We start from the raw sequence: 24,602 nt of genomic DNA, 5'->3' as shown, positions 1-24,602 counted from the left end.
TGGAATTAGCAAATGACGATTTATGTAGCACACATTCATCACAAATGATCAATGATTTCATGCAATTTTCATTTCACTACAGTGTCCAAGAAACTTTGTATTATAAATATATTTCAATCAGGAGAGACAAGTGATATTAAGAATGAATTTATTACAATGAAAAAGTGATTGACAGAATAAGATTGACAGAATGTTTTGGCGCTTGGACTCTATGGGGTGGAGATGCGATTTTTGTGATGAAGTCCTGCTCGTCATTAGGATAGATCCCCCCCATGGAGTCCAGACCCTGGTGGTGGAGGACTGATGATTTGATGAGACCGGATGGGGAAAGATTGATGGGAGTTGCCTCTGCTCCTGAAGATGGCGGTGATGGGGAGGTGGAGGGGCGCACGAAGCCAGCTTGAAAGAACTAGGGAAGAAAAAGGATCATATTTAAAAGGAGAGCTGAACGATGATAGGCCGAAAACGAAGGAGGAACGCTGCGCTATTGGTTAGATGAGGTCCGGTGACAGACAGCTGATTAACCTGCGGACAGCCCAAACTGACAGCTCGAGAATGACAGCGGAAATGAGATAGCGTGAAAAAGGGTGACTGAGAAACCTGATTGTGGATCACTTAAAGTCTTCCTTACTGAACTTTCGCTAAGCTTCATTTCAATCAGGAGAGACAAGTGATATTAAGAATGAATTTATTACAATGAAAAAGTGATTGACAGAATAAGATTGACAGAATGTTTTGGCGCTTGGACTCTATGGGGTGGAGATGCGATTTTTGTGATGAAGTCCTGCTCGTCATTAGGATAGATCCCCCCAAAAGAAAAGGGGGCAGACCCCTTAAAGTAGCACAGCCCATAGAGTCCCCCAAAAGAAAAGTTTTACTTACTGATCATGATGAATCGGTCAAAATGAAATAATTGACTTAATCTGCTGAATGAATGAAAACATGACAGTTAAAACAAGCTTTTACATAAATGCCCTCTGGCAATGTAACACGCTCGCTGCTTATTAAATAATTATTACACCAGTCAAACATAAACATGATCCCTTGGCTTCTGCCTGTAAAAGAACAAGACAATAATTTAAACACTTATGCAGAAGAACATTATCAGCTGAACAGTTACTCTCCGTGAATTATGAGTTACTGGACGAGAGAATGCTTGAAATAATGGTGATTATTGAAAGGCTGCTTACCATTTTACTTGCATTGGGATGCATTGCCAACGTTATGGCTGAGGCTGATGCTGATGCCAACGTTATGGCTGTGACTGATGCCGATGCCAACGTTATGGCTGTGACTGATGCTGTTGCCAACGTTATGGCTGTGACTGATGCTGATGCCAACGTTATGGCTGTGACTGATGCTGATGCCAACGTTATGGCTGTGACTGATGCTGTTGCCAACGTTATGGCTGTGACTGATGCTGTTGCCAACGTTATGGCTGTGACTGATGCTGATGCCAACGTTATGGCTGTAACTGATGCTGATGCCAACGTTATGGCTGTGACTGATGCTGATGCCAACGTTATGGCCGTGACTGATGATGCTGATGCCAACGTTATGGCCGTGACTGATGATGCTGATGCCAACGTTATGGCTGTGACTGATGATGCTGATGCCAACGTTATGGCTGTGACTGATGATGCTGATGCCAACGTTATGGCTGTGACTGATGATGATGAGGCCAACGTTATGGCTGTGACTGATGATGATGAGGCCAACGTTATGGCTGTGACTGATGCTGATGCCAACGTTATGGCTGTGACTGAAGCTGTTGCCAACGTTATGGCTGTGACTGATGATGTTGCCAACGTTATGGCTGTGACTGATGTGACTGATGCTGATGCCAACGTTATGGCTGTGACTGATGCTGTTGCCAACGTTATGGCTGTGACTGATGCTGTTGCCAACGTTATGGCTGTGACTGATGCTGATGTGACTGATGCTGATGTGACTGATGCTGTTGCCAACGTTATGGCTGTGACTAATGCTGATGCCAACGTTATGGCTGTGACTGATGTTGTTGCCAACGTTATGGCTGTGACTGATGCTGATGTGACTGATGCTGATGTGACTGATGCTGTTGCCAACGTTATGGCTGTGACTAATGCTGATGCCAACGTTATGGCTGTGACTGATGTGACTGATGCTAATGTTATGGCCGTGACTGATGCTGTTGCCAACGTTATGGCTGTGACTAATGCTGATGCCAACGTTATGGCTGTGACTGATGTGACTGATGCTAATGTTATGGCTGTGACTGATGCTGTTGCCAACGTTATGGCTGTGACTGATGCTGTTGCCAACGTTATGGCTGTGACTGATGCTGATGCCAACGTTATGGCTGTGACTGATGCTGATGTGACTGATGCTGATGTGACTGGTGCTGTTGCCAACGTTATGGCTGTGACTGATGCTGATGCCAACGTTATGGCTGTGACTGATGCTGATGCCAACGTTATGGCTGTGACTGATGTTGATGCCAACGTTATGGCTGTGACTGATGATGCTGATGCCAACGTTATGGCTGTGACTGATGATGCTGATGCCAACGTTATGGCTGTGATTGATGATGCTGATGCCAACGTTATGGCTGTGATTGATGATGCTGATGCCAACGTTATGGCTGTGACTAATGCTGATGCCAACGTTATGGCTGTGACTGATGCCAACGTTATGGCTGTGACTGATGCTGATGCCAACGTTATGGCTGTGACTGATGCTGATGCCAACGTTATGGCTGTGACTGATGCTGATGCCAACGTTATGGCTGTGACTGATGATGCCAACGTTATGGCTGTGACTGATGATGCCAACGTTATGGCTGTGACTGATGATGATGATGCCAACGTTATGGCTGTGACTGATGATGCCAACGTTATGGCTGTGACTGATGATGATGATGCCAACGTTATGGCTGTGACTGATGATGCCAACGTTATGGCTGTGACTGATGATGCCCCAGCTTCTAGTGATTCACTGCAAAGATAAATAACAGCAAAATTAGACCTTTTATGACAGAAAAAAGAAAACGCAACGGTTGGTTAGAAATAGTTAAGCCCCTCAACATTTGATCTGATAAAGATGATTTGCCAATGAAAATATCTAGCATTGAGATTTCCAACAGAATCCACTATGCCCATTTAAAGATGCTTGACACAGAGGAATTACACCAGTGAGCCAAGCACTGAGATTATGCTTGTGAAAGATGTTACTACGGAGACCTCTATACCCATTGAATAAGCTATACCACGTAATATACTTGTGAAAGGAGATTTGCCACCGATATGGCTGATAAAGATGCAATGCCAAATATATGGCTGTGACTAATGCTTTGCCAATACTATCGCTGTGACTGATGCTTTGTTAACAATAAGGCTGTGACTGATGCATTGAATTTGCGGAGGACTTGATGCTGCTGCTTGTTTAAGGGATTGCCATGCCTTCCTTGAACGTAGATGTAACCCCAGCTTATAGTGAATCACTGCAAAGACAAATAACAGCAAAATTAGACCTTTTATGACAGAAACAGAAAACACAACAGTAAGTTAGAAATAGTTAAAACACTAAACATCCATCCATTTTTTGCCTCTTATCCGGGCCGGGTCGTGGGGCAGCAGTCTAAGCAGAGACGCCCAGACTTTCCTCACCCCAGAAACCTCCTCCAGCTCTTCCGGTGGGACCCCGAGGCATTCCCAAGCCAGCCCAGAGACATAGTCTCTCCAGCATGTCCTGGGTCTACCCCGAGGCCTCCTCCCGGAGGGACATGCCTGGAACACCTCCCTAAGGAGGCGACCAGGGGGGATTTGGACCAGATGCCCGAACCACCTCAACTGACTCCTCTCGATGTGAAGGAGTAGCGGCTCTACTCTGTTGTGGAATTTTTCCATTACCAAAGAGTGAAAATAAAGAGTGAGAAGATCTATTCAAAAAGGAACCCCAAGATCGATCTGGTCTCGGTGAACATTTATTCGAAGGCAAGATAAGCGTTCGAAGACCCCTCTCTCACACGGTGAGGAGAGAAAGAGGCCCAGAGAAAAAGGCAAACATGAAAACGTATACATTTCCATCACATTACACAGATCACTCCCCCATCACGCCACATAGAGCCCCTGCCCACCTGGCAGGGCACGATCTATCCCCTAGTGTGAAAAAAAGAGACTACATGACTATTTACCATCTCCCAAGGCTGAGAAGGAGATGGAGTCCAGTGAGAAAGAGCCTGGGTGACTCTTCCCACATGTACAGAGTGTGAGAAACAGAGTAAAGGGGACAAAATGATGGGAAACAAAACACCCAATATGCTGTGCATGTAGTGTTTTAAGACATTTCAGATACATTTTATATGACAGATTCTGTGAGACCTTCGTACAACACATATTGTACACATGGAGTAAAATTTTCCATAACAACTCCAAGCTCCTCCATGGGACCAAGCTCCTCACCCTATCTCCAAGGGTGCGCCAAGCCACCCTACGCGACTAAACCTTTGATCTGATTTTTTTTTTTTTTTTTTTTTTGCCGACTGAAAGATATCTAGCATTGAGATTTCCGACAAAATCCACTATGCCCATTTAAAGATGCTTTGCCACAGAAGAATTACACCTGTGAGCCGAGCATTGAGATAATGCTTGTGAGAGATTTTACACAGAGACCACTTTACCCATTAAATAAGCGATACCACATAAATATACTTGTGAAAGGTGATTTGCCAACGATATGGCTGATATTGATGATTTGCCAATAATATGGCTGTGACTGATGCTTTGTTAACGCTATTAAATTTGTGGACTAGATGCTGCTGCTCGTTTTAAGGGCCTGCCATGCTTTCCTTTAACATAGATGAAACCCAACTTATAGTGATTCACTGCAAAGATTAATAAGCAAAATGAGACCTTTTATGACAGAAAAAAGAAAAACATGGTTAGAATAATTAAACCACTAAACATTTGATACTTAAGATCCTTCTTGTATTTAAGTGTGTAGTACAAATTATCCTAAATTCAGAATATTTGATTAAAACGAGAAATAACAAAGTTTTCAAAAGCAAACAAATGGTAGAATTTTGAAGACCACTGCCACCAGGTATTTGGGTTAGACAAGATTTAAGAGAACTTTGCGCTCGATGATAGAAGTTGATTCTGGACGCACAGGAGAGGAAAATGCTGAATTGCTTGTTTTCTATTCTGAATGAAATTGCTTGAATAGTGCGATGGATTAGAACATCTTTTCCAACAGAGTCCTCTATGCCCTGTAAATATCAGTTCCCGCTGAAAGAGATATGCCTGTGAAATGCGTTTCCAGCATGTAGATTGCTTGTGTTGAGATGAGTTGCCGACAAGGTTGCTTGCTCTGAGATGCGATTCTTGATTTAGAATTTGCTAAACCAGTTTGCTTGTGTTGCAAGCAGAAACAGCTTGCGTTAATTATTTCAGAATAATTTGATTTATGTAACTGAGTAACTTTTTTTTTTTTTTTTTTTTTTTGCAATTGTGAAATTCGGTAACCTCCGACCACCAGGTATTTGCATTGGCTTGCCATGAGTTGTCGAGATCTTTGAGTTTTAATGGTATCAGTTATTTCAGGACATACAGAGTTAACAGCAGAAACCTGAATGGCTCAATTGTGGAGACAAGCCTTACATTGCTGCAGCAGTTGCTTCACCTATTGAAATTAATGACCTGAATAATGCTTTTTACTACTTGATGATGAGTGAACCGAGATTTTTACATGGGATTAATATTTTCTATGCTTTGATATGAAATTAAATGAACTATAGTGATTGAAGTTCATTTCCGGTTTTATTTTGAAAGGACGATACTCTATTTCCGGTAGTTCGTGAATGCCATTTACACGTAATTTTGTAAACAAGAAATAGCCATGCTGGATGACTTTAGCATTTTTTTTTTTTTTTTTTTTTTTTTTTTTTTTTTTTTTTTTCTCAAAGAGCAGTGCGTGATTATTCTGATTTGAGATAACAGAACAACATCATGTGATCGACGTTACGATCTGAATTACCGGGAATTAGCCGGTGGATGAGTAATATTTTCCGGATTTGAAAACACGAGAGCTGCGTCCCACCTGAAGAATACCTGCAGGTTGAGGACGACTTCCTACCAGTGAGAGGCTGCTGCGTTCTTGTTTGCCGGCTAGCTGCTTGAGTGGGTTGATTGCATGGAAATAGCCACGGAGTATGAGGTTGATCTGTGATGAACTGCAGCTGAAAGTCCACAGAAAGGTACGTTACCTACTGATCTTGCATCAAATGGGATGAAATTACCCGTAACGAGCGCACGAAGCCAGCTTGAAAGAACTAGGGAAGAAAAAGGATCATATTTAAAAGGAGAGCTGAACGATGATAGGCCGAAAACGAAGGAGGAACGCTGCGCTATTGGTTAGATGAGGTCCGGTGACAGACAGCTGATTAACCTGCGGACAGCCCAAACTGACAGCTCGAGAATGACAGCGGAAATGAGATAGCGTGAAAAAGGGTGACTGAGAAACCTGATTGTGGATCACTTAAAGTCTTCCTTACTGAACTTTCGCTAAGCTTCATTAATATCACAATAACTAAGATTTGTTTGCCTTTCCAGGTTTCATTGGGATTCAGAGTGACTGGTGAGGTCAAGACCCAATATAAGTTGGTCTTGGATCCATCCCTATGAAGAGTACACCAGTTATGATTGTCCTTAATCTATTCCAGCTTACTTAAAATAACTTTATCAGTACACTGACATCTCCAGCATGAGAAATTTTTTAGATTTTTCCTCAGGTTTCTGGCTTTGTCTCTCTTTACATAATAAAAATGATTACTGTTGTATTGGAAAGGTGTTTATTTGATTAGGGGCATTCTTGTTTCATGATGTCATAAACAGATGCTGTGGGATATATGTGCAAATCATTAATCAAATTAGTGACTTACATATCATGGAAAAATGCTTTTTGTTTCTGGTATTACAAGAATTGTGGGCATTGTTTCAAATAAAAATCTGCAAACCTTAGTCTTAGGGATCAACAAGAGCAAAAAATACTTGTATGGTTTATCTTCTTTTATGTTATAATCAATAAAAAATATGGAACAGGCTATTGGATTTTTCTGAGTCTACTTATCTGGATTTTTTAAAAGTAGAAAGAGACATAAATGGCTAACTAGCTCACAGTCCAGCATGAACAAGATCCCAGGTACTGAGATGAGCATATTGAGATGCTGAAGCCGTGAGTGACGATGTTCTTGTCTTTCAAATTCGAACAGAGGTATTTGGTTCTACAATTCATTTAGCAGACGCTTTCGTCTGAAGCAACGTACATCAGATGAGGTTTCAGCAATAAATCTGCCTTTTGTTGTGACTGTCTCAACTGTTTTGAAACATGACTGTTTAAAATTAGGCATTTAATTCCCTCAAATAATCAAAGGGTGTTAGTTTCATGTTCTTAGTGCTATTTCTGTTAACATGGTGTTTTGTAAATCATATTCAATGTAAATGAGCTTATGTCGCGCATTTCTAGTCTTCAGACTAGTCAAAGTACTTTTTACACAGCAGGTCACACCTACACATTCATAAATTTTCACACACTGCTGATGAAGAAACGGGGGCAACTTGGGGATGTCTTACCCAAAGAAACATCAGACACATCATAGCTGAGCTGAGGATTGAACCCCAGACCTTTTGGTTAAGAGAACACCCACTCTACCACTGAGCCCTAACTGTCCCAACTTGTATTAGAAATTCAGTTGTTCTATATTGTTCTACAACTTAGAGTCGAGCTGAGATAAGTTGAATTGTGGAGATGATGAAGAATGACTTAACTTGAAAGACAAACTTTTGAAGACAGTATATAGAGCAAGGGGAGGGGCCCATAAGTCCCCAAGAAAGAGGGAATATTAGAGGAGGAACAAGTGCTCCACATTAATTATAAAACATCTGGACTTTGCTCAAAACACTGCTTGAGCTTGGAAACTTCCCATCTGTGCCCCACTGTCTCTCTGATGGAGGAAGATGAACTCTGCTTTCCACAACTCAACACCTCCTGTAGAAGGCCAAAGAACTCTCACTCGGACACTGTTGATTTACATTGTGCTGTCCTTCATCTCAGTGATCCCCGTAACTCTCAACATGCTGGTGATCATCTCCATCTCACACTTCAAGTGTGCATTTATTTGATCTGTTTATTAACATGGGTGCTGTCATAATACTAATTTTACACTGACTTGGTCTTGCGTTGCCACCTGAAATGAAAATTGATGCAAAAATGTGTGTTGTTTTTCTATCTTCAGGAAGCTTCGCACTCCTACCAACATCCTCCTCCTCTCTCTGGCTGTCTCAGATTTCTTTGTGGGCCTCTTTATGTTCTTTCAAATCATACTCACAGACGGCTGCTGGTTCCTTGGCAACCTTATGTGTAATCTCTATTACATATTAGATTTCATAATTACATCCTCACCAGTAGGAAACACGGTCCTCATATCAAGCGATATGTCAAGCTATATTGCCATTTGTGACCCTCTTCACTATTCTACAAAGGTGACTGTGAGAGGAGCTATAATCTGCACTTCTATATGTTGGGTCTGTTCTGTACAACGGTATCATTATGAAAGATAACTTGAAACAACCAGGCAAGTTTAATTTCTGCTCTGGAGAGTGTGTGGTTGTTGTTGATTATGTTGCTGGACTTGCAGATCTATTCTTTTCCTTTATTGGTCCTGTCACCGTCATCATTATTCTGTACACGTGTCTTTGTTGTGGCTGTGCTTCAGGCCCGTGTCATGAGGTCTCATATTGCAGCAATCACGATCAAAAGTTCAGTAACTGTTACTGCCAAGATATCTGAAATGAAAGCAGCCAGGACTCTTGGTGTTGTTATAGTTGTGTTTCTTTTATGCCTTTGCCCATATTTCTGTGTCACGCTGCCAGGACAGGACACTTTGCTCAACGCTTCCTCTGCTGCTTTTGTCATTTGTCTGTTCTACTTCAACTCGTGTCTAAACCCTTTGATATACGCCTTTTTTACCCCTCGTTTAGAAAATCTTTAAAACTTATTGTTACTAAAAATACTCAAACCTGGTTCTTGTGAGACTAACATACTTTGAAGGGTACTGTGGAGTGACTGAAAGAGGGCCATTTTTCTGTTGCAGGAAATGTCTAACTATGTTAATGTGACCCTACAGTTCAGGCAAGAAATGATAATGCCATTTTGAAACAACTAAAATGGTCATATTCTAAAGCTGTTTCTTCCTTTCTCTCTTTATTGGCCCGATCGATGTAATACTGTTTCCGAACAGCACATAAGCAGCCTTAAGCCACGGCCGTTTGGGGGTAGCTTCAAAACGCCGATCTTCTCTGGTCAAGACAAATCCAGAACATTTAGGACCAGAATCTGAAGTTAGAAGGAGGACACCTCAACATAGCATATTTTCTTCCTGTCTGATCAGAGAGTAAGAGAACTTTACCATCTCACCCACTACACAGCTCACTGATTGGTTCTTTAAGGTTTAATATTTTTATCTCAAATTAGACATTAGATAAAGGGCAGACCTGGGCTGGGAAATCAATTCCATTGTTTCAGGTGTTTGTAGACCTGTCAATCTCCACACTTCCTTTCCTCAGTAACATCTTGGAACAATAAGTTGTTATTTTAACATATGTCGAACCATTAGCTCTGTGAACCCCTTCAAGCTGGATTTAGAAAACACCAGAGCACCGGGACTACCCTCATCCAAATCCCTAATGATTTCCTTACAGCTGCACATTCCGGTCATATCAGTGTACTGATTCTCCTCAACATCTGTAAAAAGGCAGGAATAATCCCACAGGAGTAATGCACAACCATCTCATTTATATCTATTTTTTCAGGACAAACTTGGAAACACAATACATATAAGTATGTCAGATGAAGTTGTAGCTATTATGCCATAAAAATAAAATAAAAGTCAAACTGAAATTTCAAATTCTTGAACTTTTGATACAGGGCAAATAATGCCAGTTCTGTCATGGACATGGTACAATGGAGCAGCTTACCCTCCCAAGGCTACTCATTTTTCTTTTTTCTTTTTGCTATAAGTATAATAATTTAGTATCTTAATCACTTAACCATCAGAAAGGTTTTAGCCTCAACAAAAGTTATATACCACACATCTCACCAAGCCATACCATATTCAGTTGAAACCAAGTTTCTAGAAGAAACAGTGAGGGAGAAGGTACAAGGCTGAAAAGTGAATTTAAAAAAAAAAAAAGCAAAGAGCAAAGACAACATAGACCCTTGTGTTAGTCACACACAGTACATCTGCACTACAATCATTTACTCATGTGTGTTTGTAGACACTACACTAGTGAAAGTAGAGAGACTATAGAGATCATATCCATAAAAGTTTTGTTTTTTTCATTCAGTTAAATCTTGGAAACATGACATTTATTGTACACAACTTCAGAGTTTAAACTTCATCGTGTTCTAAAATCCAACAAGGATCTGAAACACCCCCAGTGTATAATTAGCGGCTTGTAGAGACTGTGTTTGGTGCTGAATATTTTCACACCTGCTTTCATTAGTGCTGTATGATGACATTGTTGCTATACAAAGGGTGACATCAGCAAGTTTGCATCAGCATGTGATGCAAATATTGCTTAAACCAAAAAACATATCTAAAAGTGAACAGTAAACTAAATTCTTAGCAGAGATTAGAGCTGGGTGTTTTAATTTCAACAATACTTTACCAAACCATGTTTTTGATATAAAATGTACCTCTTGTACCCACAATTCAACCAACGAAGAAATAAACAAGAAAATTAATCAGAACATACCACAACACACTAATTCTACATTTGAACTAACCATCTCGAGTTCTGCCATATCTTAATATGTGCAATATAAATACAAATTCATCAGGAAGCTGAAATAGCTCAATTGGTAGAGCAGCTGTCCCATGTACAGAGGATTCAGACCTTGCTGCCGTAGTTGCAGGTTCAATTTCTGCTGCTAAATGTATTCAGGGGCCTTGCAAAGACTGGTGTCTCTAAAAACCCTTGAAAAAGCCTCTGCCATACACGGTTAGTTTCAACTGCTATCTTTTTAAGGCCCCCACCACTCCTTGGGCAGAACGCTGCAGGTCTGTCAGGGGAGGGCTGCTCTCCAGATGTGAGAGAAGAAAACCTATGCAAGCGGTTTAAACAGAGTATGTAGAGTCCTTAAGCTGTCTCCTTGGACTGCAGGCCTTAATGGCCTGTGCAGACACGGGATTACACCCCCTTATGTTTGCTTCAATAAATGAAACTTTACCCACCTTTAGTAAGGCCATCCGGCAGTCCAACCTTCCAACCTTTCATTGTCCAGCCACTAGAACTTCAACACTACAGCCAGGGTCTTTCTATTCTCAACAATATACTACTTCATGAGAGGATTTAACCTCATAGGTGAGCAACTTCAGAGATTACTATTATGCTGGGCAGTAGTTTGTCTGCGCTTAAACTTCAATTTAACCAGCTACAATCAAGCGAACAACTTTTATAATCAAACCCAGCATGTAAGAGTGAACAATTCCCTTTCAGAGCCCAGACTTATCAGTATTGGTGCTTCTCAGGGTTTTTACAGCACATCTGTTCTCTTCACCCTTTAGACTATCAAATGCACCCAAATCTAGCCAGAGAGCTACATCATTAAATTCTCAAATGACTGAGCAATCCTGAGTTAAATGCTCAGATACAGCAGTTCATCTGTTTATCACTCTGAGGTAAAGAGAACTGTGCACTGCAGCGTTGGAAATTAGCCCCCGTAACCCGCCAAATACGGATAAATGTGCTCAATCTGCCCGTATTAATCAGAAGAGTGCTTTGTGACGTTGTGCTTTGTTCAATTAATCCCTGTGTCCGCTCTGACCTTTTGAGAACAGTCAAGCAGTCGTTCATAAAGCCCTCATGGTTGCTCCTTTTGTTAGTTTACAATGATTGATATCAGGAAATTGGGTATTTTCAGCACTAGCAGCTCAACACAACTTAGATGTCTGAAATACAAATGCAGGAGAGAATTAAAACAGTTAAACTTCAGATTCAGTTAGAAGCTACAATGTCCTGAAAAGTGAACCCATTGACTAAAGAACCCATTGACTAAAAAAGAAAAAAAAATCGAGCAGAAATCATAGATAATTAGGGTAACTCTCCTCATATAAGCTATACTTATTACATGGGAAATGAACAGCCAAGTTGATGTAGCACCTGCTTTCAAATGAGCAGTCTATGTCCATTCCAGCCCTCACCAAGGGTCAAGAGCTGTGTATTGACCAAAACAACAAGATTGCTGACAGGAACAGCAGGGAGAAGTTCAGGTGGTGAAAGGACCAGAAGATGACTCAGAACATGCTTAGATAATGTTCATTAGGCCTACCGATTTTACTGTGTAATACTTTGGGAATCTCCCTGTAGGAAAAGGAAAACAATGATGGAGCGAGGGACATTTGGGTCAATTTTCTTAACCTGCTGCTACTGCCATCTTGCCCTGGATAGGTGATAGACGATGGGTGAATGGATGGAGTGATGGATGGACTTCACTTTCCATGAAACCAAAGAAAATACCATTTTTATGTTTTTGACTGTTGCATACAGTACTTGAGTACATCTTTACACTTCTTTTTGACAACAAGCATTCAGCATGTCAGTATAATGACAGGTAATGCATGGATAGGTCAGGGTCAAGCGAGGGGAGGAGAGATGGGCAGGACTTTACAATAAGTAAAAAGGACATGGGCGAGTGTCTGAGCGCTGCCTGAGCTCAGCAGCTTCTTCTCCTTCTAATGACAGAGACTATGAAAGAGGCCGAACTCTGCTTTCCTCAACTCCTTAACAGCTCGTGCAGGAAACCAGAACCTCCTGACTTCAACACTGGGCTACTTAACATTTTGCTTTACTTGATGTCTGCTTTTACTGCATTTCTAAACCTGCTGGTCATTATCTCCATCTCACACTTCAGGCAAGTAACCTTACAACAAATGTAAAACCAGTTTTTACAGTAATGTAGCTGAACAGTTTTTAATGAATGTGTGAGCTGTTAGATTATATCACTCAAGTTGCATGTTTACTACAGTATGTTGCTTTTAAATATTTCACTAGTTTGGTAATATTGTTTGTAGTGTTCATAATTGTGATATTCTCTTAATTCAGCCGGCTCCACACACCCACCAACCTCCTCCTCCTTTCCCTGGCTGTCTCAGATTTTATTATTGGTCTCTTGGTGATACCGGTTGAAGTCCTCCTGACAAAGAACTGCTGGATCCTGGGTGACCTCATGTGTGTGTTGTATTTTCTCATACCCATAATCACAATCTCTGCCTCTGTAGGAAACATGGTGCTTATATCTATAGACCGCTATGTGGCCATTTGTGACCCTCTGCATTACCCAACAAAAGTGACTATAAAAAAGGCTGCACTTTGTGTTTTCTTGTGTTGGACTTGTTCTGGATTCTATAGCTTTTTACTTCTATTTGATAACTTTAAGCAACTAGGCAAGTATATGTCCTGCAAAGGAGAATGTGTGGTTAACATATTAGGAACTGCTGATCTGGTTGTTAGCTTCATTATTCCCATAACCGTTATCATTATTATGTATATAAGAGTATTTGTGGTGGCTTTGTCTCAGGCTCATGCCATGAAGTCCCAAATTGCAAATGTCTCACTTCGGCGTTCGAAAACTATGAAAGTTAAAAAATCTGAGATAAAAGCAGCAACAACACTTGGTATTCTGATAGTTGTGTTTCTGATGTGTTACTCTCCATATTACTGTGTTCTTCTGGCAGGTCATGACATCTTTGTTGGCTCCTCAACTGAGACTTTCATGATTTTTCTGATGTATTTCAATTCCTCTCTCAACCCAACTATCTATGCCCTTTTTTACCCTTGGTTTAGAAAAGCTACGAGACTTATAGTGACTTTACAGATACTGCAACCTGGCTCACAGGAGGCCAACATACTTTAAAGACACTGTGGGAAGACTTATTTATGATCCATAAATACATCTGAATCCCTTTTTATTAACAGCTCTTTGTTAAACGTTTTGATGTCAGAAACAATTTTCTGTTGACATCAATAGCTGTGAAATGGGTGTGTAATCTTGCAGATCATAATTACATGACCTCATGCTGACATGTATTTTGGGAAAAGAAGAACAGCTTGTCAATGAGTTGAAGCACACAGGGTTAATCCTGGATTCTTCCTTTTAGGAGTCACTTAAAAAAGGACAAAATAATGTTAAATTTAACCAACATAACTGTAAGCAAATTAGGACATAAACTGATTGAAGCACATTTATGTATCTAATTTATGTATCTAACCCCAGAGAAATACTGACGTACAAACACATTTATGTATCTAACCCCAGTGTATTACAACATACATATGTAACAGGGGTAATGTAGATTATTGAAGTTCGTCAAAATATATTGCTGTGTTTACTCTGTTTGAGACATAGATTTAAAAGACAGTTGTATCTTCTATCTCTATCTTTGCAAGGTTCCTTTAAATTGAAAACAGCGCCCCTGTGTGGCGGTGGTCGTAATCATAGGTCTGGAATTGTCAAGAGTAAACATTTAGTGAACTTTACATTTTTAAACCAAATGTATTCATATTTTTCTAATCACATTGTAAAAGAACTGTTTCTCCTTAGCTGGCTGACGATCTCAGTTTGGGGGCTAGAGCTTTGCTGTACATGTACCATCATCACCAATCATATTTTGTGTTTCCCTGACAGCTGTGTGCTGATTAATAAAGGCCGTGAATCTGAGAGAAGTTGTTGTGTGATTCATAAAGTCTGCTGAGACAGAACCAGAAGTGAGGGGTTACATATAAAGTAAACGTAGCAGTCGCGCACATCCCGTAAGGTGCTTGTCTCAAAGGTCAGCATTCAAAGAATAAAAGAAGGAGACGGCACACTTGCTCCCTTTTTTTGTGCATTTATTATGAGCACATCCCGTGAGTGAGTGAATGACGTTTCGAGCACAGCAGAAGTCTGAAGAAGAGCTGTGCTCGAAACGTCACTCACTCATTCACGGGATGTGCTCATAATAAATGCACAAAAAAAGGGAGCAAGTGTGCCGTCTCCTTCTTTTATTCTTTTGGTTACATATAAACACATCAATGTGTCTAACTCCAGTATAATACTGCATACATACATCTGTGTCTAACTCCAGTATAATACTGCATACATAAACACATCTGTGTTTAACTCCAGTATAATACTGCATACATAAACACATCTGTCTAACTCCAGTATAATACTGCATACATAAACACATCTGTCTAACCCCAGTATAATACTGCATACATAAACACATCTGTCTAACCCCAGTATAATACTGCATACATAAACACATCTGTGTTTAACCCCAGTATAATACTGCATACATAAACACATCTGTGTTTAACTCCAGTATAATACTGCATACATAAACACATCTGTCTAACTCCAGTATAATACTGCATACATAAACACATCTGTGTCTAACTCCAGTATAATACTGCATACATAAACACATCTGTGTTTAACTCCAGTATAATACTGCATACATAAACACATCTGTGTCTAACTCCAGTATAATACTGCATACATAAACACATCTGTGTCTAACTCCAGTATAATACTGCATACATAAACACATCTGTGTCTAACTCCAGTATAATACTGCATACATAAACACATCTGTGTCTAACCCCAGTATAATACTGCATACATAAACACATCTGTGTCTAACTCCAGTATAATACTGCATACATAAACACATCTGTGTCTAACCCCAGTATAATACTGCATACATAAACACATCTGTCTAACTCCAGTATAATACTGCATACATAAACACAACTGTGTCTAACCCCAGTATAATACTGCATACATAAACACATCTGTGTCTAACCCCAGTATAATACTGCATACATACATCTGTGTCTAACTCCAGTATAATACTGCATACATAAACACATCTGTGTCTAACCCCAGTATAATACTGCATACATAAACACAACTGTGTCTAACCCCAGTATAATACTGCATACATAAACACATCTGTGTCTAACTCCAGTATAATACTGCATACATAAACACATCTGTCTAACTCCAGTATAATACTGCATACATAAACACAACTGTGTCTAACCCCAGTATAATACTGCATACATAAACACATCTGTGTCTAACCCCAGTATAATACTGCATACATAAACACATCTGTCTAACTCCAGTATAATACTGCATACATAAACACAACTGTGTCTAACCCCAGTATAATACTGCATACATAAACACATCTGTGTCTAACCCCAGTATAATACTGCATACATACATCTGTGTCTAACTCCAGTATAATACTGCATACATAAACACATCTGTGTTTAACTCCAGTATAATACTGCATACATAAACACATCTGTGTCTAACTCCAGTATAATACTGCATACATAAACACATCTGTGTTTAACTCCAGTATAATACTGCATACATAAACACATCTGTGTCTAACTCCAGTATAATACTGCATACATAAACACATCTGTGTCTAACTCCAGTATAATACTGCATACATAAACACATCTGTGTCTAACTCCAGTATAATACTGCATACATAAACACATCTGTGTCTAACCCCAGTATAATACTGCATACATAAACACATCTGTGTCTAACTCCAGTATAATACTGCATACATAAACACATCTGTGTCTAACCCCAGTATAATACTGCATACATAAACACATCTGTCTAACTCCAGTATAATACTGCATACATAAACACAACTGTGTCTAACCCCAGTATAATACTGCATACATAAACACATCTGTGTCTAACCCCAGTATAATACTGCATACATAAACACATCTGTGTTTAACCCCAGTATAATACTGCATACATACATCTGTGTCTAACTCCAGTATAATACTGCATACATAAACACATCTGTGTCTAACCCCAGTATAATACTGCATACATAAACACATCTGTGTTTAACCCCAGTATAATACTGCATACATAAACACATCTGTGTCTAACTCCAGTATAATACTGCATACATAAACACATCTGTCTAACTCCAGTATAATACTGCATACATAAACACATCTGTCTAACTCCAGTATAATACTGCATACATAAACACATCTGTGTTTAACTCCAGTATAATACTGCATACATAAACACATCTGTCTAACTCCAGTATAATACTGCATACATACACATCTGTGTCTAACCCCAGTATAATACTGCATACATAAACACATCTGTGTCTAACTCCAGTATAATACTGCATACATAAACACATCTGTGTCTAACCCCAGTTGAACTGTATGTGCATACAAATGTGCCACGCTATGACGGATTAAGCTGGGCTCTTGTAATATAGCCATAAGTAAGGTCCTTTACCTGCTTTATGTAAACATAACAATGAGCATGGTCTTGTTACCTGCTCTTTCGTTAATGTTAACAGACAAACAGTAAGGTCCTTTACCTGCTTTTGTAAAGTGTCTCGAGATAACGCCTGTTATGAATTGACGCTATATAAATAAAGATTGATTGATTGATTGAAATGTATGTGTGACCTTGGGCTATGTGCAAACACACCAGCACTTTAAATTAGAGGGCAAAGGTGTCATTTACATCAATACTGCCAGAACAATAATGACGTAATACTCCAACCCTAACCCAACCAAAACAAAACAGGGTCTCTGCAGACAGTCACCAGCATTCATGTACAGAGGCCCAAACGGGACCAGCAGCATTTTATAAGTCTATATTTATCTTTTCAGGAAAAATCTGCTGACAAGAGAAGATTGGACTTATGCACCAGATGACGTGTGGGTCATTAATATACAGTATGTAAAAGCATTCAGCATGTCAGTATAATGACAGGTAATGCATGGATAGGTCAGGGTCAAGCGAGGGGAGGAGAGATGGGCAGGACTTTACAATAAGTAAAAAGGACATGGGCGAGTGTCTGAGCGCTGCCTGAGCTCAGCAGCTTCTTCTCCTTCTAATGACAGAGACTATGAAAGAGGCCGAACTCTGCTTTCCTCAACTCCTTAACAGCTCGTGCAGGAAACCAGAACCTCCTGACTTCAACACTGGGCTACTTAACATTTTGCTTTACTTGATGTCTGCTTTTACTGCATTTCTAAACCTGCTGGTCATTATCTCTATCTCACACTTCAGGCAAGTAACCTTACAACAAATGTAAAACCAGTTTTTACAGTAATGTAGCTGAACAGTTTTTAATGAATGTGTGAGCTGTTAGATTATATCACTCAAGTTGCATGTTTACTACAGTATGTTGCTTTTAAATATTTCACTAGTTTGGTAATATTGTTTGTAGTGTTCATAATTGTGATATTCTCTTAATTCAGCCGGCTCCACACACCCACCAACCTCCTCCTCCTTTCCCTGGCTGTCTCAGATTTTATTATTGGTCTCTTGGTGATACCGGTTGAAGTCCTCCTGACAAAGAACTGCTGGATCCTGGGTGACCTCATGTGTGTGTTGTATTTTCTCATACCCATAATCACAATCTCTGCCTCTGTAGGAAACATGGTGCTTATATCTATAGACCGCTATGTGGCCATTTGTGACCCTCTGCATTACCCAACAAAAGTGACTATAAAAAAGGCTGCACTTTGTGTTTTCTTGTGTTGGACTTGTTGTGGATTCTATAGCTTTTTACTTCTATTTGATAACTTTAAGCAACTAGGCAAGTATATGTCCTGCAAAGGAGAATGTGTGGTTAACATATTAGGAACTGTTGATCTGGTTGTTGGCTTCATTATTCCCATAACCGTTATCATTATTATGTACATGAGAGTATTTGTGGTGGCTTTGTCTCAGGCTCATGCCATGAAGTCCCAAATTGCAAATGTCTCACTTCGGCGTTCGAAAACTATGAAAGTTAAAAAATCTGAGATAAAAGCAGCAACAACACTTGGTATTCTGATAGTTGTGTTTCTGATGTGTTACTCTCCATATTACTGTGTTCTTCTGGCAGGTCATGACATCTTTGTTGGCTCCTCAACTGAGACTTTCATGATTTTTCTGATGTATTTCAATTCCTCTCTCAACCCAACTATCTATGCCCTTTTTTACCCTTGGTTTAGAAAAGCTACGAGACTTATAGTGACTTTACAGATACTGCAACCTGGCTCACAGGAGGCCAACATACTTTAAAGACACTGTGGGAAGACTTATTTATGATCCATAAATACATCTGAATCCCTTTTTATTAACAGCTCTTTGTTAAACGTTTTGATGTCAGAAACAATTTTCTGTTGACATCAATAGCTGTGAAATGGGTGTGTAATCTTGCAGATCATAATTACATGACCTCATGCTGACATGTATTTTGGGAAAAGAAGAACAGCTTGTCAATGAGTTGAAGCACACAGGGTTAATCCTGGATTCTTCCTTTTAGGAGTCACTTAAAAAAGGACAAAATAATGTTAAATTTAACCAACATAACTGTAAGCAAATTAGGACATAAACTGATTGAAGCACATTTATGTATCTAATTTATGTATCTAACCCCAGAGAAATACTGACGTACAAACACATTTATGTATCTAACCCCAGTGTATTACAACATACATATGTAACAGGGGTAATGTAGATTATTGAAGTTCGTCAAAATATATTGCTGTGTTTACTCTGTTTGAGACATAGATTTAAAAGACAGTTGTATCTTCTATCTCTATCTTTGCAAGGTTCCTTTAAATTGAAAACAGCGCCCCTGTGTGGCGGTGGTCGTAATCATAGGTCTGGAATTGTCAAGAGTAAACATTTAGTGAACTTTACATTTTTAAACCAAATGTATTCATATTTTTCTAATCACATTGTAAAAGAACTGTTTCTCCTTAGCTGGCTGACGATCTCAGTTTGGGGGCTAGAGCTTTGCTGTACATGTACCATCATCACCAATCATATTTTGTGTTTCCCTGACAGCTGTGTGCTGATTAATAAAGGCCGTGAATCTGAGAGAAGTTGTTGTGTGATTCATAAAGTCTGCTGAGACAGAACCAGAAGTGAGGGGTTACATATAAAGTAAACGTAGCAGTCGCGCACATCCCGTATGGTGCTTGTCTCAAAGGTCAGCATTCAAAGAATAAAAGAAGGAGACGGCACACTTGCTCCCTTTTTTTGTGCATTTATTATGAGCACATCCCGTGAGTGAGTGAGTGAGTGAGTGAATGACGTTTCGAGCACAGCAGAAGTCTGAAGAAGAGCTGTGCTCGAAACGTCACTCACTCATTCACGGGATGTGCTCATAATAAATGCACAAAAAAAGGGAGCAAGTGTGCCGTCTCCTTCTTTTATTCTTTTGGTTACATATAAACACATCAATGTGTCTAACCCCAGTATAATACTGCATAAACACATCTGTGTTTAACTCCAGTATAATACTGCATAAACACATCTGTGTTTAACTCCAGTATAATACTGCATAAACACATCTGTGTTTAACTCCAGTATAATACTGCATAAACACATCTGTGTTTAACTCCAGTATAATACTGCATACATAAACACATCTGTGTCTAACTCCAGTATAATACTGCATACATAAACACATCTGTCTAACTCCAGTATAATACTGCATACATAAACACATCTGTCTAACTCCAGTATAATACTGCATACATAAACACATCTGTGTCTAACTCCAGTATAATACTGCATACATAAACACATCTGTGTCTAACTCCAGTATAATACTGCATACATACACATCTGTGTTTAACCCCAGTATAATACTGCATACATAAACACATCTGTGTCTAACTCCAGTATAATACTGCATACATAAACACATCTGTGTCTAACTCCAGTTGAACTGTATGTGCATACAAATGTATGTGTAACCACACAGATGAAAAGTTTGAGAAGGCTACAGGCCTGATAAGTTGATGATTTCTTCAGCTCTCTTCAGCTAGAATAAGAAAACCTCTTTTTTGATATTGGTTTTTATTAAAGTTTCACAGGATTTGGTTTTGTTTAATTTGAGAACATCTCCATGGAAAAAACCCAAGTTGTGGACGAACTGATGAAGGTGGGTCAGAATCTTCTGTGTCTGCACATGAAATGTTTTCAAATAAAAGGATGGAAATATAAACATTTTTATGTGATTATTTCATAAATCATAAAACAATGAACTTATTAATAGACTATTAAAATACTCAATTGCTGCAGCCCGCGTGTCGAGTTTTTCATTCCTGCTTTTTACCATAAGACTTTGGTTTTGGTTTCTCAAAATATACAAGACAAAGAAAACGTCTTACATAAACAAAAAGAGCCACAATCTGAAAGACAATGAAACAAGAGACAAAACATACCACAACACACTAAACTCACAATTAACTGACCACCTCGACTAAAGTCCTGTCATATCTGATTGATGTTGATAAAATCTCAGAAATACAGATTTAAATGTTTTGATAGAGAGAAGATGGACTAGTGTTTAATAAAACTAAACGAAAAAGAGGGACAAACTAAAGTAAAGATTCTCCACCCTGAGAAAGAAGCATGGTGTAAAGCTAGAGGGAGAGACTTCGCTGTTCACGTAGATGAAAACGTTATGATGGAGGCGGAACAGCAAGGAGAGGGATAAAAGAGCTGAGTGACTGTCAGCACTGGCCACAAAGATGTCTGGGGTGAGAGGCTTCTCTCACGGGAAGGAGACGCAGGAAGGGGGTGAACTCTGCTTTCATCAGCTTAACTCCTCCTGCACGAAGCCTTCACATCCTCAACCTGAGGCCATGCTTATTTATGTCCTGCTATCCATTATTTCTGCAGTTACCATATTGCTTAATCTACTGGTCATCATTTCTATATCCCACTTCAGGTATTTAATATTCTAAAGTGTTACTGTTTTTTCAGAAAAGTGCAGCTTTACTGTAAATGTTGGTTGACTGTAATTTCTTTCTGATGTTGCCCTCTTGCTTTCTGACACATTGCTGCATTAGTTGGGGTTTTTTATTTGTCTTTGACTTTACAATATGTGTATTGCTCATTTTCTCTCTTTCCAGGCAGCTCCACACCCCCACCAACCTCTTCCTGCTGTCTCTGGCTATCTCTGACCTTCTTGTGGGCCTTGTGATGATGCCGGTTGAAATCCTCTACATAGAAGCCTGCTGGTTTCTTGGTGACTTTATGTGCACTCTGTATTATGTTATGGATTATGTCATTACCTCTGCCTCAGTTGCAAACATGGTGCTCATATCAATTGACCGCTATATAGCTATTTGTGACCCTCTGCATTATACCACTAGAGTGACTAAGAAAAGAGCACAAGGCTGTGTCTGTTTGTCTTGGGTTTGTTCTGTTCTCTTCAGGATTATTCTTCTGCAGGATCACTTGGCACAACCTGGCAGGTCGAACTCCTGTTTCGGAGAGTGTGTGGTTGTCATTAATTACATTGCAGGACTTTTTGACCTCGTTTTCACCTTTATCATACCCATTTCTGTCATCATAATTTTGTATATGAGATTGTTTGTGGTGGCTGTGTCTCAGGCTCGTGCCATGCGCTCTCACATTGCAGCACTAACAGTCCAACGTTCAGGACAAGTAAAGGTGAAGAAAACAGAGCTGAAAGCTGCCAGGACTCTTGGTGTTGTTGTGGTTGTGTTTCTGTTTTGCTTCTGTCCTTACTTTTACCCTGCTTTGGCAGGAGAAGATACTTCAGTGGATGCTTCATCTGCGTCCGCTGAGATCTGGTTGGCACATTTTAACTCCTGTTTAAACCCCATCATATATGCTTTATTCTACCCCTGGTTCAGACAATCCATCAGACATATTCTGACCCTTCAGATACTGAAGCCTGGCTCACGTGATGTTAAAATACTTCAATGAAATGCAGGAGAATTTAAAATGTGTCTTTCTGAAAGGGGAAATTTAAAAGCTTGTGCAACTCTGAAGCAGAATGATGTTATATCAATTATAAACCTGCCCTTGCTCTTATAGCATGTACTGTATATTCGTGAAACTTGATTCATCTTGGCATATTTAAAAAGTGTTCAATGAATTTTCATCACATGCATAATTCAGGACAGTACATTAACTTTTGTTTCTCACAGCACTGGTGCAGCAGAAGTTGATGATCTTGTAGCATGATATATAAAACCACAAGCGGTTTAGTTTATCATTTACACAGGCTGATTATTGTATCTGCCTCTACCATACATAAGTATATTTAATCTTTTTTTATTTTCTATTTCAAGGCTGGTTTGAGTCTTTCCCACATTGCAGAAATGTCATCAAAGTCTGATTTAGCTGAGTCTTAACTTCAACTATCGTTTCTAAAGTCTATCAGCTCATGAGAAGAGTTGTGACAGTCTCAAAGATGTTTAATGTTGGAAAAGTGACTTTCATTTTGTAAACAGGCCTTCTGTACAAACGCATGTTAATGTGTAACCTGCACCGACCCTCGCTCTAATCAGGCCTGTGCAACACTAAACTCATGTGTGCATGAGACTAGAGAAAGATGTCATTTTAAACACATCACAGTAAGTCATAGTGTGTTTGATTCTCAGTTTGTTGTACCTTCTAACTGAATCTGTGAGATTTTTAAGTATCTTTTCTTTTCTGTGTTTTTATTTTCAGACGTCTGAGTTGTGTAAATTTGCTGCTGCTGAGATACAAACTTCCTGATAAAGCTTTTTCCTAATAAAAGCACTACAACAACATAGATACCTAGTTGCCTTTCATTGTGGAAAAAACTTGTTGAAAATAAAAAGGTGTTTATCATCCAATAGACTGACTTAGTGGGGCTACACTTAGCAGTGATTTTTGACCACACCATAGGAAGTTATCCACAGCAGCTCCTCTGACAATATTCAAAGGCCACAGCCACAAGACATCAGTTCAAACACATCTTCCATCCATGCTGCGTTTGGCTCAAGTAACACAGATTCATGCCGTATCAGCAGATAGACAATAATTCTAAAATGACGTGAGGAGTCCTGTCATAGCGGGGGATCAAATACACCTGCCCAAAAACACCTGCATTTTACGGGTGATGTGCTAATTCCTAACTTGACACATCTACACCTACAAACAGCTCCTCTCTGATCTCTTATGGTGCAGTGACATGAAACAATTCATAACACAGATACATTTCACAATCTTCTCCCGGACCTTTACCGGCCTACTTTCGTAACTGCTACTTCATAAAAATGTGTCTCATGCTGTAGCCAAAAGAATTATCAAAACATCAGAATGGGTTTGACCCTCTGTTGTGATCTCAACTGTCGCCAGCAGATGGCAGCAATTACTCTGAATTGTGACTCGAGGGTGCAGTCACCATGCACTTTTATACCTGCAGTGATAACATGTCCACTCTCTGTTAAAGAGTGGTTAAACATCAAATACTTAACACAGTGTTAGTGTTGAAACCAGACAGCAGGGTAAACTTGACTTCTCAGCCTACATGTTTAATAATAAATAACTGTTTTGCTAAGCAGTTTACTTCTGAATCTCTGGTAAAACACAAAACTAAAAGATGATATTATAGATATTTTGTAAATAAGTAACATGTCTTCAAAGAAATGCTTACGTGTATTTATTTATGTTATGTGGTTGTTTCCTGGAGACCAGGGGGCCCTCCA

At 39.5% G+C, this 24,602-nt stretch overlaps 3 protein-coding genes, 1 long non-coding RNA gene and 1 pseudogene across 5 annotated transcripts; 4 read left to right on the top strand and 1 right to left on the bottom strand.

The window, feature by feature from the left end:
- Positions 1–131: 131 nt before the first annotated feature.
- On the bottom strand, positions 132–1,235 carry LOC306833177. Its single transcript, XR_013780314.1, has 2 exons — positions 883–1,235; positions 132–409 (listed from the first exon to the last, which is right to left on the bottom strand). It is a non-coding gene; the product is annotated as an uncharacterized lncRNA (long non-coding RNA).
- A 6,759-nt stretch (positions 1,236–7,994) lies between these two features.
- On the top strand, positions 7,995–9,085 carry LOC306832892 (trace amine-associated receptor 13c-like; annotated as a pseudogene). The gene is made up of 2 exons: positions 7,995–8,143; positions 8,273–9,085. The product of its transcript is annotated as a trace amine-associated receptor 13c-like (transcript).
- A 3,474-nt stretch (positions 9,086–12,559) lies between these two features.
- Positions 12,560–14,940, top strand: LOC306833169 (trace amine-associated receptor 13c-like). The gene is made up of 2 exons (XM_079358268.1): positions 12,560–12,951; positions 13,143–14,940. The coding sequence occupies exons 1-2, from the start codon at positions 12,776–12,778 to the stop codon at positions 13,951–13,953; spliced, it is 987 nt and encodes a 328-aa protein (XP_079214394.1). The 5' UTR covers positions 12,560–12,775; the 3' UTR covers positions 13,954–14,940.
- A 2,938-nt stretch (positions 14,941–17,878) lies between these two features.
- On the top strand, positions 17,879–20,063 carry LOC306832560 (trace amine-associated receptor 13c-like; the record flags this gene model as incomplete). Its single annotated transcript, XM_079357344.1, has 2 exons — positions 17,879–17,886; positions 18,363–20,063. 2 exons carry the CDS (start codon positions 17,879–17,881, stop codon positions 19,171–19,173), a joined length of 819 nt encoding a protein of 272 aa, XP_079213470.1. The 3' UTR covers positions 19,174–20,063.
- Positions 20,064–21,357: 1,294 nt separating this feature from the next.
- LOC306833170 (trace amine-associated receptor 13c-like) lies at positions 21,358–24,556 on the top strand. Its single transcript, XM_079358269.1, has one exon. It carries the CDS (start codon positions 21,898–21,900, stop codon positions 22,846–22,848), a length of 951 nt encoding a protein of 316 aa, XP_079214395.1. The 5' UTR covers positions 21,358–21,897; the 3' UTR covers positions 22,849–24,556.
- Positions 24,557–24,602: the final 46 nt, after the last annotated feature.

The sequence above is a fragment of the Symphodus melops genome, assembly GCF_947650265.1.
Source record: "Symphodus melops genome assembly, chromosome: 12".
In the NCBI taxonomy this organism is placed as follows: domain Eukaryota; kingdom Metazoa; phylum Chordata; class Actinopteri; order Labriformes; family Labridae; genus Symphodus; species Symphodus melops.
Note: the sequence above shows the minus strand (reverse complement) of the source record. Positions and strands in the feature narration are given on the sequence as shown.